Source organism: Microtus pennsylvanicus, chromosome 15, assembly GCF_037038515.1.
Source record: "Microtus pennsylvanicus isolate mMicPen1 chromosome 15, mMicPen1.hap1, whole genome shotgun sequence".
NCBI lineage: Eukaryota > Metazoa > Chordata > Mammalia > Rodentia > Cricetidae > Microtus > Microtus pennsylvanicus.
The window spans coordinates 13,167,723-13,182,174 of record NC_134593.1 but is presented as its reverse complement, the minus strand read 5'-3'; the positions used below and the strand labels follow the sequence as shown (position 1 = coordinate 13,182,174).

Sequence of the window (14,452 nt, the reverse complement as noted above, 5' to 3'; positions counted from 1 at the left end):
GATACTTGATATCATTAAAATGGTTAAAATACAAAAGATAAGTCAGTCCTGGTTTCACAGCTCTGCAATCCCAGCACTTGGTAGAGGTGTGTGTGTGTGTGTGTGTGTGTGTGTGTGTGTGTGTGTGTGTGTGGTGTCTATCATATATGAGTTTGAAGCTGGACAGCAAAATATGGTCTAAGAATTGAAAAGTACATGTTGCATGCTGAGGATATAAGTCACAGGGAAAGCACTTGTCTAGCATTCACAGGTGCTGGGACATATGTGAGAGTGTAAACATACCACAGGAACATTATTGCTGGTGCAACTACTAGCAACTGAGCGTTTATATATATAAAAAAAGGAGATACCCCAATTACCTACTGCTTGATGAGTAGGTAAACAAAGGGTGGTGTGTTAATACAGTGGTCTAGTTTCTAGTCATGGAAAGGGGTAGAGAAAGCATACATCCTATAACATGAATAAATATCACAAACATTGAGTTGAAAGTACCCAAAGGACTGAAGAATGAGACACTTCTTTATTAGATGATTTGATTTCTCTTTAATACCCAGAATGAGACACTTGAAACAGAAAGTTAGCTTGGTAACTAATAGGTGGTGGGGGTCTGGAGAAATGAAGAGTAACTGCTAATGAATAAAGTGGTTTTTCTCAAATGACAAATTATTTTAAAAGTAAATAGAATAATGGTTGCGTTATTGTAAGAACATAGTAAAAAAATACCTACTGGGTTATATACTTTAAAAGAGTAAACTTACTACATAAATGTATTACTTCTCAATATCTACAGATCACATTTCATGTCTATGTATGTTTTGTCTGCATATATGTATGTTCACTGTGTGCATGTCTGGTGCCTGCAAAGAGACAAGAGGGTGTTGGATCCCCTAGATATAAATATCTGTGAGCTTCCTTCCATTTGGGTTTGGTTATAGGTTGAAGGGTTTGTGCTGAGAGGTATTGAGGACTACTTTTCTCCTCCAGGGGCATGTAGAGTACCTTCCAGTACAGTGAACTGTGGTTAGTAGGTGAATAATATAGTTAGACACCAGCTCAACTTCTCCATATTCAGTGACAGAAGTGTTCCCTCAAGAGATAAGACCTTAACATCAGGTTGTGTGAGCAACCAAGAGCCTTGGCAATAGCCTGTGCTATTTGGTGGTTTCCATGGGTCCCTTTGGTGAATGACTCAACAGGCTGTAACCTGTTCCTGGCACTGGAGGTTTAATTTGGTGGCACAAGATATCTAGTTGAAGTCTTCACTCCCCTGTTGTTTTTTGTCTCCCTGTGGGTTCCTTTCACATATGTAAAGGAAGATTCCGGGATAGTCAGTGTCCATATAGTTTTTCAAAGGACCTTTAGTATTGGTTGTCCCTCTCCATTTTCCTTCCTTTACCTTTCTGTCCCATCCCCCTTTCATTAAACCATCCAATTCTAGTTTTCCTTAATAGCTAAATAACACTATAGACTTTTTTCTTTCCTTTCCTCTCCTCCCTCCTGGTCCCTTACTAGGTTCCATACCTCTGTGGGTATTCAGATTGAAGTTCCCATATCAGAACCATAACATCCTTAAAAGAGAAAACATACAATATTTGTCTACATGTACTGAGCACTGTATGCTTTTGACGCTGGAGTCTGACATGGGCACGCACAGAACACAACCTCGGTGCACAGCTGCTGAGTACCATTGTGAGGTCATAGCGCATCACTATGCCCCTAGAACTGTGTTGCTAAGAGTGACTCAGAATTCAGCTCACACTGAACCAAGGATCTGCCCAAGCAGGACGCTTATTTGGTTCAGTGGGGAGTTTTTACCAGATTTTGAACGTTTACTATTGGGTTTGGGAGGGTGGGGTTGGTTAAAGGGGAAGGAAGGGAGGGGCCAGGAGGGCCAGGAGGGCTGGGAGGAGGGGCGGGATTATCGGGAGGGCCAGGAGGGCCTGTAGAGCCTTGAGCCTTAACATGCAGGAGGATATGGAGTATGATGCCCTAACCATTCGGGCCCCTCAGCGGTCTCGCTGGTATACCCGCCTGTGGCCCGCATGCCTGGGTCATGGGTGCCTGGGTAGAAGACAGCAGCGATTTCCTTTGTACCTAATTGGGTACGATCCCGTGGGCCGATTCCAAAGGGCGGCCAGTGTGGGTGATGTCAAATTAGTCGAGAGATTGATCAATGCCCGTGAACACCATGTTAACGAGTGCGACCAGAGGGGCAGGTAATGGGGCTTGAGGAGGGGCGAGGGGCAGGAGGGGCAGAAGCTGTTGGGGACAGTCAGGGTCTACCAGGGAGAAACATACCTTCCAGATCTGCAGCCTGTGGGAGGGCAGATGTCATGCTTAAGGCTCTTCTTTCATGGAGACCTCTGGGTTTGTACCTGCTTTAAGCTCCTAGGCACCTGAAACCTGCACACCTTGGAAGGGCAGCTCCGAGGCTTTCTTTAAGAGAAGCAAAACAAAGAACTTCAGTTAGTTTACAAATCCCTTTACATTGTCTCTTTTAGAGCACTTTGTTGAGGGCTGTAAAGGAATTTAGCTAAGGAAACCATATACATCTTTTTATGTGTACACTTATAATTTTTTTAGGTTTGAGTGTTTTGGCTGTATGTATTTTCAGTGTACCACACAAGCATAGGAAGAGGGTGTTGGATCTCCTGGAACTGGGGTCATGGACAGTTGTGATCTGCTGTGTGGGTGCTAGGAATCAAACCCAGGTCCTCTGCAGGAAAAACTAGAGCTTGTAAATGCCAAGCCATCTCTCCAGCCCTTTAATGTATATGTTTTAATGCTATGTTATATGCAACACAGAAAATTGTATCATAGGATAAATTTTCACATAAAAAGCCAACTCAAAGCCAAAAAAAAAAAACCCAAAGAATTAACAAGAAATCTTATGTCTGTTTTATGCTTGCTGAGGGATTTCATAAAAAAATTTTCAACTTGAACTATAACTCTGTCCCCTGGCCCCTTATATACATGTTGTGTGTGTTTTGGTAAATACATAAAGGCTAATGGTTGACATTCTCTTTGAAAAATTCTTTTCATCTCATTAAAAAAATCATATGTGTGTGTGCACCTGTGCCTCACACATGCCAAGCAAGTGTCTGAAGGTCAGAAGAGAACTATTGACAGCTGTGTTCTGCCACATTGTGGATTCTGGGGATTGAACATAGGCCATTGGCTCTGCCAGTAGGTGCCCTCACCTGATGAACCACCCTGTGGTTCCTCCACCTCAGCTTTTTAGACAGATTCTCTCACCAAAATCCCCGCTGTGTTTGACTGATTGTCTTGGAGTATACTGATTGACCTAGACTTGCTGGCAAGATAGATGTGGGGATCCTCCTGTATCCACATCTCCAGCACCAGTTTCTCAAGGTGCTGGGGGTTCTGAAGTTGGGGTCTCAGGCTTGCAGGGTGAGTGATTTTCCAACTGAGTTGTAACAATCACTGCAGCCCTCTTTCCTAGTCCTTGTTTCCTGTTTCTCACTAGATTATAGGCAGGAAACAATGACCCTCAACAGTAGATTCTCCATAGCTCACATGCTTCTTGATCATGTCTGTAGTTGTGAGGTTATTTAGTCTATAGTTATTCAGTCTTCCAAATTAGAGCTTCATACAAATAATAGAACAGTAAATTATTGTTTCAAAGTATTTTTGCTTAATAAGTATATTCTTTAAAAACACTGAATTTTCCAGCTGTATCTATCCATTCTGCCAATCCACTTATTCCCTGCATGTAACTTAGATATCTACTGTACAGCATACAAACCTACTAGCTCTCAAGACCCTCTCATTCTTAAGATATTACATTTCTCTGTTCAGTCAGCTTTCCTGACGTTCTATAAATTTAAATATTGAAAACAATGAATGATGCTCAATTGAATCCCTAGTAATTTTTGTCTTTAAACTTTTTGAAAATCAAAGCAAGGGAGCTATGATACCATGGGTTATCTCCTTCTGGATAGATTTAATAAGTTTTGGTGCTAATTCATGGAGGTATAAGGCAAAGCCATTTGCTACTACCTGGTGTCTATATTAACATGGACATTTTGTCTATTGACTGAGGACTATGTTGTGTCCCTGTTGGCAGCAAATATAGAAACATTAATTCTGGGCAAAGAGAAATGCAAAAAATTAAAGTATTGATGACTGAAATTTTAGATTTTTGTTTGTTGTTATTGCTATTCTAAATAGTTTACATTTCATAGTCTTAAGAGCAGAAATTTACATAGATACATGTGACCTTTAGATGTGTCATGGGCCTGTGGATTGTGTCATATTTCATTGGATGTCAGGCACAATGGACTGCATGGTGACCTTTTATTTTGTATGGTAGCAAAGTAAAAAACATCGCCAATTATAGTCATAAAATATCATGAATTATAAGTGGCAGACATCAGCGATGCTAAAGTGTGAAATAAAGAGTAAGGTGGGTGCGGTGGAACTGCCTGCATTCCTACCTACTGGGAGGATTACCAAGTTCAAGGCCAGCTTAGGGAATATAGTTTTAAAATATTGTAAAGATACTTGAGTAAAAACTTTCACATCTGCAGTAGGTATAATTCTGCTATTTCTCTTCATTGAAATATTCTGTTTGTTACCATTAGGAACAAATTGTAATCGTATTTAGCAACACTGAGCTGTCAGGTGCTGGAAGCATTTGTACGTGCTCTTGAAGATGTGAGTTGAAGCGTCACAGCAGCACTGTGTAAGAGAGCTGCAGTGTTGAATCCCCATTCTACAGATGGAGAGATTGATTTGTGGAGTTCATAGGAGGTCTATGTTGTAACTAGTAACCCTCGGTGATTAGCGTAGGATTCAAATCCAATCTGAGTTCAATCTACTGGGCATTCTCCTGTTATCCAGAGAGGCTGCTCTGAGGAAGGGTGAAGCTTGTGATAGAGCACTCGCCTTGAATGGGACAGGCATGTGCTATATGCCTAGCACAGAAAATGAACACCTGAGTAGAGAAATAAGTAAATAAGAAAACTTTAGTTTCTTCTTTTACATCAGAAGGAAATGCACATTGGTGTCTACTTGAGTGTGCCTTTACATAATAATCTGTAATTTCCTAAAATGTCCTCTCAATTTGTAGGAGTCCACTTCACTACGCCTCTGCCCATAATCATCCTAATGTAGTAACATTGCTATCATCCAACGACTGTACCGATATTAATATGAAGGATGACGAAGGCTGCACGCCCCTTATTAAGGTAGCTATCGTGAAACACTTTTGGTATAAAATGGATTAGAAATTATCCTTGTTTGGTTTTTGTTGCTGTGATGAAACACTGGCCCAAACCATCTCAGGAAAGGAAAGGTTTATTGGCTTACAATTCCACATCAGTCAGTCATGAAGGGAAACCAGGTCAGGAGTTCAATCAGGACCTGAGGCAGAAAATGAAGCAGAGGTCATGGGGGAATAATGCTTTCCCGTGGCTTTTTCCAAGGCTTGCTCAGATATCTTATACTACTCAGGATAACCTTCCCAGTCATGCCACCACCCCTAAGAAGCTGTGCCTTCCCAGATCAACCTTAATCAAGAAAATACTATACACGCTTCCCAGAGTCCAGTCTGGTGGAGCCAATTCTTCAAGTGAGATTCTTTTTTTCCAGGTGTCTTCAACCTGTGTCAAGTTATCAAAACAAGCAAATGAACAAGCAACCTCCCCCACTACAAAAAAGGCCAAACAGTGCTAGTGAAATCCTTTAATACCTAGGTGTGGTGGCACACCTCTGAAACTCTACCACTTGGAAAACTTTGGTGGGGAGGTTATGAATTTAGGAATGTCTGGTTACTTGAGAGGGATAATATGCATGACCTAAACAATTGGTCTCATCCAAGGGTAACTAGTCAATGGAATTGTTGGAATGCTTATTAAAGTTCTTGATTTCGGTGTCTCTTTCTTTATCCAATACCCACAGGCCGCCCAGCGGGACAATTTAGAATGCATCTCTATTCTACTCAGGCACGGGGCTGATCCCCACATTGTAGATGTCAATGGCGATGCTGCCCTCCACCACGCCATTTGCAGAGGGAACATACCAGTTGTCAGTAAACTGCTGGAGTATAATGTAGACATTAAAGCCAAAACAGAGGTAAGAATCATTCAACTTCATTCACAATGTACTTCTAGCAATGACACTCAGATCACTTTCCATATTCTGAAGCTCAAGCAGTCTCACTGAATCTGTTAAGAGTAAAGCATTTTTTTCAAATCTGTTTTTCATAGTTTTGTAGGTAACTTAAAGGAACTCAGCACAGCACATTTTGTTTCAGATTTGGGCTTTACTTTAAAATTCAACAAGTAGAGGACTTGGGCCCACACATACTTCACATACACACAAACAATAGAAAAAATAATTTTAAGATAAATGTCTGTAGAAAAAACAGAAATCTATCTCCATGTTTTAGGATAGGGGCAATTGAGCTCTCTATGGAGCTAAGAAACTTGGAACCAGCAAGTGTTTGTGGGAAGTTCTGGAAATAGTGGTGTTCACAGGCATTGTTGGACAGGGAAAGATGTTTCAAAGGAAAGGGAAGCCCTGTGTGTGTGAATCTGCAGCAAGGGCTGAAGGAAAATCTATCCCTTTGTGACTCATTTTGTTTTCAAAATCTGTGATACATTTTTCATTTGAAAAGCATGTCAATTTATAAAATGAAATTTTTCCTTTACAGTATGGTTTGACACCCTATAAACTCGCTTTGTTTGAAAATCAACTTAAAATGGCGGAGTTTTTAATTGAGAACGGTGCAGAAGCACCTTCGGAGCTTACACCAAATAGGTACCGTTTCTTTTTTACAATCTTAGTGTTGTTCTTGAGGGTGTCATTGCTTAAGTAATGAACACTAAAATGCTAGAGGGAAAATGGCTTCAACTCATAAGCATATATTGAGAAAGACTAGCTCACAGGGAGTGTGAGCTGGAAAAGAGACTGTTCCAACATAAACAAAGGAACAGTGTGTACCAGGGCTCAGCTTCCCATTCAAAAACAAGTGATCATTTCTAATCTGATTTGATTGGCAATTTTCTACTTGTTAAGGCAACTTCACATTAATGTTGTTTACTTTGAAAAGTGTCAACTTTATTATCAACACTGAAATGTATAATTTTATTATTTTTAGCCTGTTCCTTATATATTTTCTTCTTATATATGTTCAACTTAAATATTTTTTTCAAATCATGTTGTCTCTTTGATCACTCACTTTGCTTTAAGTGAATTTGGGTAAGCAAATAGTTTAGGGTATCCATCAATTAGATGATATTACCAGATGCTATTATTTTCCCCTGTCCTGTCTGAACTATCTTGACACTGTGTTAGTCAGATGTGAATCTGTACACCCAAACTCCTGAAACAGCTAATCTGGATAGGGACACTTGTCCAAAATGAGTACAAAGAACTAAGACTCCATTGAGAAAATGCCTCCATAAGATCTGGTTGTAAGGCATTTTCTTAATTAGTGATTGATGGATAAGGGCCCAACACATCATGGGAGGTGCTGTTCCAGGGCTCATGGCCCTGAGTTCTATAAGAAAGCAGAATGAGCAAGCCAGTAAGCAGCAGCTCTCTTCCATGGCCTCTATAAGCTCCTGCCTCCAGCTTCCTTCCCTGTTTGAGTTCCTGCCCTGTCTTCTTTTAATGATGAACTATGATGCAGACATATAAGCCAAATGAATCCTTTGGTCCCCAAGTTCATATTGGTCATGGTGTTTTATCACAGAAATAGCAGCTCTAAAATGGACACTTGGTATTTAAGATGATTTCAGCATTAAAAATTAAATGATTACCTTTTTTGTTCATACATACAAGTTTAAAGTCAGATGAATTAAAAAGTAAAGCCTGTGTGTTGTGTATGTTTTTATTGAAAATACACTTTGGACATACCATATATTCTAAACATGGTTTAGCATCCCTCATCTTCATGTACTTGTTTTTGTGTCAGAGGACATGCATGCACTGATATTCCCAACCAAGACACAGTATAGCACTGTGTGATGGCTTTGTCTTCCATCTTATTTGAGGCATTTTTTCTATTTTTATTTGGCACTTGGCCACTTACTCCAGATAAGCAGGTTGGGAAGCCTCTTTGGTATCTTACTACCTCCACTTTCTTTGTACTATAAAAGTGCTGGGATTATAGATACCTTACACAGTGTCTGACTTTTTGTTGAATTCCAGGTATTCAAATTCTTGGCTACTGTGACAATTATGTATACCCACTGAGCCATCTATCTGGCTGTAAAACACTCAATTTTTAGAAGAAGACTTTGGGTCTAAATTAAGAGGTGGCTCTAAGTGTATTGCTATTAATTATGCAACTAAGGCTTCTGAGTGCAGAGCACTTTCAATTAAACCTCTAATCCAGTTAGAGGGCCTGTGTTCCCCTCTAAGAAGAACCATTTGAGGTCATTTATTCTTCCTTTAATACAAGACAGACAGAAATTTGTAAAGCTGGTACTTTTGAAGCAAATAAAGTATGCTTGTGACTTTGACATGGAATAGCACAGTTTTAGGAATTCACGACTAGGAACATGTCTCAGGAATAAAGTACTTATCACACAAACCCAAGATTTCAGAGTTCAGCTCCTCAGAACACAGAAAGGGCCTCATATGCTGTGTGCATCTTAATCTCAGGGAACCTTGAGGGACATGGGAGATGGAGACAGGAGACTGTCTGGAAAGTTATACTTTAGATAGTCTTGCTTTGTACAGCTGTTAACAACAAGAAACTCTGCCTCAAAACTAAGTTAAGAGGCAAGGACTGCCAGTCAAGGATGTCCTCTGACCTAAAAAACATGCACTAGGATCAACAGACACAAATGCATACACAGATGTGAACAGGAACGCATATCAAATATGAAGATGAAAAAGTAAGTTTAGGTTGTTGATCTAGTAAGACTGGGGATCATTATCTGCTAAAAAGACATGGGAAATAGTGGTCAAGGTTGAAGGTTTTCTTAGTTTTCTGGCGATCACTTCAGCAGCGGTGCTATTTTGGACAAGGTTCACACTGCAGGTGAAAAGTCCCCATGGCAAGTTCCAAGACTGTGATGACAGCCAAAGCAGAAACTAGGAAAATAAAGCTGCTGGTCCAGAATATACTGGCAATAGGCCCTGAAGTACAGCAGTCTTAGCTCTGACCTGGGAAGAATATAGCTGACAAAAGAGTGTTGCTTTCCTTGAGTTTGGAAGCTGGTCGTGAGTTACAAAGACTCAGGATTACACAAAAAGGCTTATGAACAAAGAAACAGCCAGGCGGTGGTTTCAGCATTCACACATGAAAGAACTGTTAAAACAATTTGAAGGTGCCACAACTGTCATGGCTTCTAAGAATGCAGGCAGAAGGATGCTTAGAAGCAAAAAAAAAAATACTTTTTTACATACTGACCACTTAGAGCATAGTACTCAACAAAATACCTCCAAAGAGTTCTGACAGATAGGACTGTGGGGCCTTAGGGACAAGCAGGCAGATGAGTGGAACAGGAACACTGACACCACGAGCATAGAAATACAAGGTTACTGGAGCATTCAAAGCAAATCTATGGAAAAAGCACTGCTATCATTCGTGTGTGCAAGAGAGAGAGAGAGAGAGAGAGAGAGAGAGAGAGAGAGAGAGAGAGAAAGTGTTTTAATCAAGAGATAAATTTTCTCTGTTTCTTCTCTTTGAGGGAAGGTGGGAAGGACAGCAGTCATTAATCATCACCAACTGTTGAAGAATTAGTATAGAGTTCTTAGGCTGGGCCTTGTTGCCCACGCCTTTAATCCCAGAACTTGGAAAACAGGAGGCACAGAGATCTCTTTGATTTCAAGACCAACATGATGCATATAGTGGGTTTAAAGTAATCTGGACTGCATAATGAGACCTGTTTCAAAAAATTATTTGTAAATATCTAATGAGAGATATATTAGGGACTCAAAAATAAGGAATTTAGAAAACATGCTAAGTATTTTTATATGACTAGTTAAATGATGATCACTTTTAAACATATGTCACAGTGGAGGAGCAGCTGCAGTAGAATCAGAACAATCAATGAAAACGTGTGCCAACTCCAACGAAGGTAAGAATGACTCCAACTGCTCCTACCTTCCCTAAAGAAAATAAGGAAGAGTAAAGATTTTAGATCCCCAAAAAGGAGTTAAGGAAATCCAGTATAAATGCAGTTCTGTGGTTTTCAAATATTCTGAAAAGTCAGAATTAAGAATTTATTTCAAAGAACTTTCAACTGTGAAAATATATTGTCAAAACATTGCTTATTTTATATTAATGCTGATATCTGTACTGCCTTTGAATAAAGGAGAAATCAACTTTACACACGTGTCCTCCATAGTCACATTGCAGCAAATAGGATTATCAGAAATACATATTCTCCTTGAGTTTTATGACAAAAGTCTTGTATTTTGTACTGCATAACAGTATACAGGTAGGTGTCACTAGAATGTAATTATGTCACAAACCAACCTCAGTAATCAATAACTTTCATTGAATAATTTCCTACCTTATGATATAATTAAAATCTTCTGACCTCTTTAATGTCTGTGCAATTTCTCAATTTGGACAGTTTTGTCCTACTGTATAATTGTTTTCTTTAGAAATCTCCCATTTAGGGGTGAAAGCTTCATTCTGTAATGAATGTATTGAGTTTATGAAGACTTATCAATCCTGACATGTTTTCCTTTTCTTTTTCTTCCTTCCTTCCTTCCTTCCTTCCTTCCTTCCTTCCTTCCTTCCTTCCTTTCTTCTCTTCTTTCCTTCTTTTTTGTTTTGATTTGGTTTTCTGAAGAGCTAGACATTGAGCACAAGGCTTTGGGAGCATTCTAGGCAAGCACCCTACCCATTATCCCTACCTTCAGTCCTTTTCTCTTTAGTTTTTCTTATAGAACATGGTAAGGGTGAATATCATTTCCATGCTGCAAAGAATGATTCAGGAATAAATATTGGAAAAAAGCAGAGTGTAGAAAATGACATCATTCTGTATTTCAAAGAATTGTCCGCTTCTCCATTGAGTCTGGAGAGACTTTGTGGCAGTGGCAGGAGCGCCACATAGTATTTACTTTCAGTAACTCACATCACAGTGCCTTTTATACCTCAGTTGCCAGTGGCAACCACACTAGGTAGAGAATCCAAAACCCTCTTCCCTCAAGAGGTAAGATGAAGAGAGTCAATATTATTGTAATGGGGACAGCTTTGTGTCACTGTATTATAAAGTTTGCTGTTCATGGCATTTGTGGTGGTGAGAACTGACTGAGGCCTCCTGCATAATAAGCATAGGCTTTCCTGCTGAGCCGCAATCCCAGTCCACTAGTTGGTGGCTCAAATGACCTTCCTGAGTCATGAGGAATGCTTAAAAGCACATTAAGTTTCTCTGACTTTAATCAAGACAAAAAAATAAATGAAGGTTTCATTTCATTTTTGTTTTCTTATGTTTATTTTGGTTTTGTGAGACAGGGTTTTCCTGTGTGTTGACTTTGAGCCTAACCTGAAATTCATTATGTAGACAAGGCTAAGCTTGAAATTACAGAGATCTGCATGTCTCTGGTACCAAGTGCTGGGATTAAAGGAGTGTACCATCACTGCCCAACTCAAATGTTTATTTCTAAAAGCAAGCTGCAAGTGTCTAGGGAAGGATTCAGTGAGTTTATTGTTTACATATGTAAACTTGTACAATGATCCTGTGTCAGAAGGAAGCCCATGGAATTTGCTGCTGCAGTCTCACAGCTTCTTCTCTGCTGATCTCTCACCTTAGGTAGAGCTCGGGGTTATTACTACCAAGGGAGGGATCTTTCCAATAATTCTTTTCAGGGGAGATGATGCCTGCTTTCATGAGCATCCTTTAAGCTGCATATAAGGCTGGGAACACAGATATAACTAAGGAACTTCTTCCCTCAACAGGGATGAGGAGAGGAATCCTGTTGCACTCCCTTGAGCTGTTAGGTAAAAGTCTTTGCCCCTCTTCTCTTTCTTTCTGTTAGGTTATACCCTGATACAAAAGACAAAAGCCATACATGTAGTCCCAGTGGTAGCGTTTTGTACCATAAAATGAACAATTTTAACTAAAAAGCTGAACAAGATTCTTTGTTTCCCTGAAGAACAAAAATGTGTATAGGCTCATGGATTTTTTCTTCCATTTTGATTCTGTTGTTTTGTTTGTGAGACACCATCTCATTGTTAGGTAGTTCTGGCTGTCTTGGGAATCACAGGGATCCACCTGCCTTTGCCATCCATGTGCTGGGATTAAAGTTGTGTGCCACGATCCAGACTCTAAAATTTTTCTCAAGTGTCATTATCCCAAAGTCAAACAAGAACCATAGAAGCTATTCTGTGACACAGTCAATTGATGCTTATACTGGTAAGGATGCTACTCTCCATCTGTCTGAGAGAGATCACTTAGGATCATCTCAATTGTTTATGGGTGGGTGTTTACCTTTAGGTATTATGCTTGTTAAATTTAAGTCTTCTTTGATTTGAAATATTAAGAGAATGAATGAATTCCCCATGAGGAAATTTCTTACAAAGGAATATTTACTCTAGAATAATCTAGATTCATCTCAAAAAATTATACTATTTGCCTAAGAATTTTATATGTTATATTTCTCTAGCATTGTAATGAATTAATTTTGATTTTTTTAGAAGAAAATTTCAGCACTGACATAAAGCCTTCTTCCAGGTAAGGTCTAACAATATATAAAGACTAAGGAAATTCAAAGATAACAAGCTAATTATTGGTTGTATTCTCAGATAGATACTGATTTATACACTCAATTTTTGTGTTGTCTTACAACCCCACATTTTTTTCAATGTATTTTTAGACTGAAAATTTATTGTTTTTAGATCACGGGCATGAGGTTTTTACCCAACCATCACTTCCCCTGTACCAATTCGGTGTTTTGGAAAATGAGCTTCCTAATGTTTACCACACACACTACGTCCATCTGACACTCCTTGCCTTTTCAAAACTTCCTGAAATCAGCTAGTGAACTAGATCTTCATTGCATTTGTCTTTCTGAAAGCTGACATAACTTGGGATCATTCTGCATTATCACATAGTGTTACAAGAAATCAACAAATTGTTTACCTCCTTTGACACCATCTCCACATGCAGAGGCCCTTTTGTTCTGCGTAGCACCCTTTCATAGTTGGTAGAAGATCCCATGCCTTCCTCCTACCACAGTGCTCCATCCATCACTTCTCCATTCCTGTGAACTGTTTTCTACAGTAATGAAGTCTCTGGATCTCAGTAGATTATCTGGATGTAGAGAGCCAAACTGTGGCATGTTTACTCTTTATGTGTCTATAAAAGGGGCTTTTTCTTCCCCATCAGGCGGACATGAACATAGAGTAAAAGGCCCCTTCTGTCAGTGATCTGCTATCTCAGACACTGATTTGGCAGAAAATTAAAGGTGGTATGTCAAGCTAGTTCTGTGCTCATCTTAATTGATTACTTCCATAATAGAGGACAATTGTGTTATCATTTGTGGGAACATGTATCATAAAGCATTTGATACACATTAGTAAATTGCTTATTACTAATTATTAATAAATTACTCCAAGTTAAAAGGTCCAAAATGCATCACAGTTAATATCCAAAGTGCATATTCATAAATTACCATAGCTACAATTGTTCAAAACACACCTTGTAAAAACCATGTTCTCTTCTAATAAGAGTTCTAAACTGTCTGAAGCTGAAATTATCCACTGAGTTTTATTGTTGTTTGTTCATATTTTTATCTCATTAAGTGAATAGCAATGCTCATTTGGCATAGAAACAGGCCGATTGTAGTTTCAAGTCCACTCATGAATGGACTACTAAGGGACAGCCTAAGCATATCCTAGGCCATGGTATCTTGTCAGAGTGCTAGCAGAAGCAGGAATCTATTCTATGGTCCACAAACAAACCTTGTGAGAGATAGCAGCACATGCATTGAGAGCCCACAAAGTAACCTGAGAGAGAGGGTTTCTGTGATGCTCTAGGAGCAGATGATGACATGACAAGTGGAATCGGGGTACTAATTACATTGAGCACAAGAGTGACCATCAGTTACTACAGCATTAAAAAAGTTTTGTGGAGAAACTAGTGTCTCTCTCTCTCTCTCTCTCTCTCTCTGTGTGTGTGTGTGTGTGTGTGTGTCTTTCTATGTTTTTAGTGGACTAAATTCTTTTTTCACATGAGAAAAAGTGTTAAGGAAATTGTCACCAAACCTAATCAACTGATTGAAAGACAATTTAATGGCTGATGGCAAATCTCTAATGTATTTTAGGAAAACATTTGGTAAATGTTTTTATATGAATATTAAAATATTACTTTTTAAAATATACCACAGTGCAGTAAGACCAGCAAGACAGCTAAAATCCCTATTGAAGAAGTCTTTCCGGATTAAGAGAGGTAAGAGTGATGGTGAATACTTGACTACCAACTCCCTAATTTCAAAAACAGCTTGGTTTTTTCAAAATATG

The 14,452-nt window shown here is 39.2% G+C and overlaps 1 protein-coding gene across 3 annotated transcripts in view; it reads left to right on the top strand.

Annotated features, from left to right (window-relative positions):
• Window positions 1-14,452, top strand: part of LOC142835563 (uncharacterized) — a 90,861-nt gene that overhangs the window by 51,782 nt on the left and 24,627 nt on the right. For 2 of the 3 annotated variants that reach the window (XM_075949116.1, XM_075949117.1), the window contains 6 exons: window positions 5,093-5,210; window positions 5,923-6,096; window positions 6,677-6,783; window positions 9,997-10,058; window positions 12,629-12,665; window positions 14,320-14,381. In XM_075949116.1, the coding sequence (XP_075805231.1) occupies window positions 5,093-5,210; window positions 5,923-6,096; window positions 6,677-6,783; window positions 9,997-10,058; window positions 12,629-12,665; window positions 14,320-14,381 (560 nt within the window). Of the gene's footprint in view, window positions 1-5,092; window positions 5,211-5,922; window positions 6,097-6,676; window positions 6,784-9,996; window positions 10,059-11,890; window positions 11,933-12,628; window positions 12,666-14,319; window positions 14,382-14,452 lie in introns of all 3 variants that reach the window. The other variant, XM_075949115.1, reaches the window with a different exon arrangement.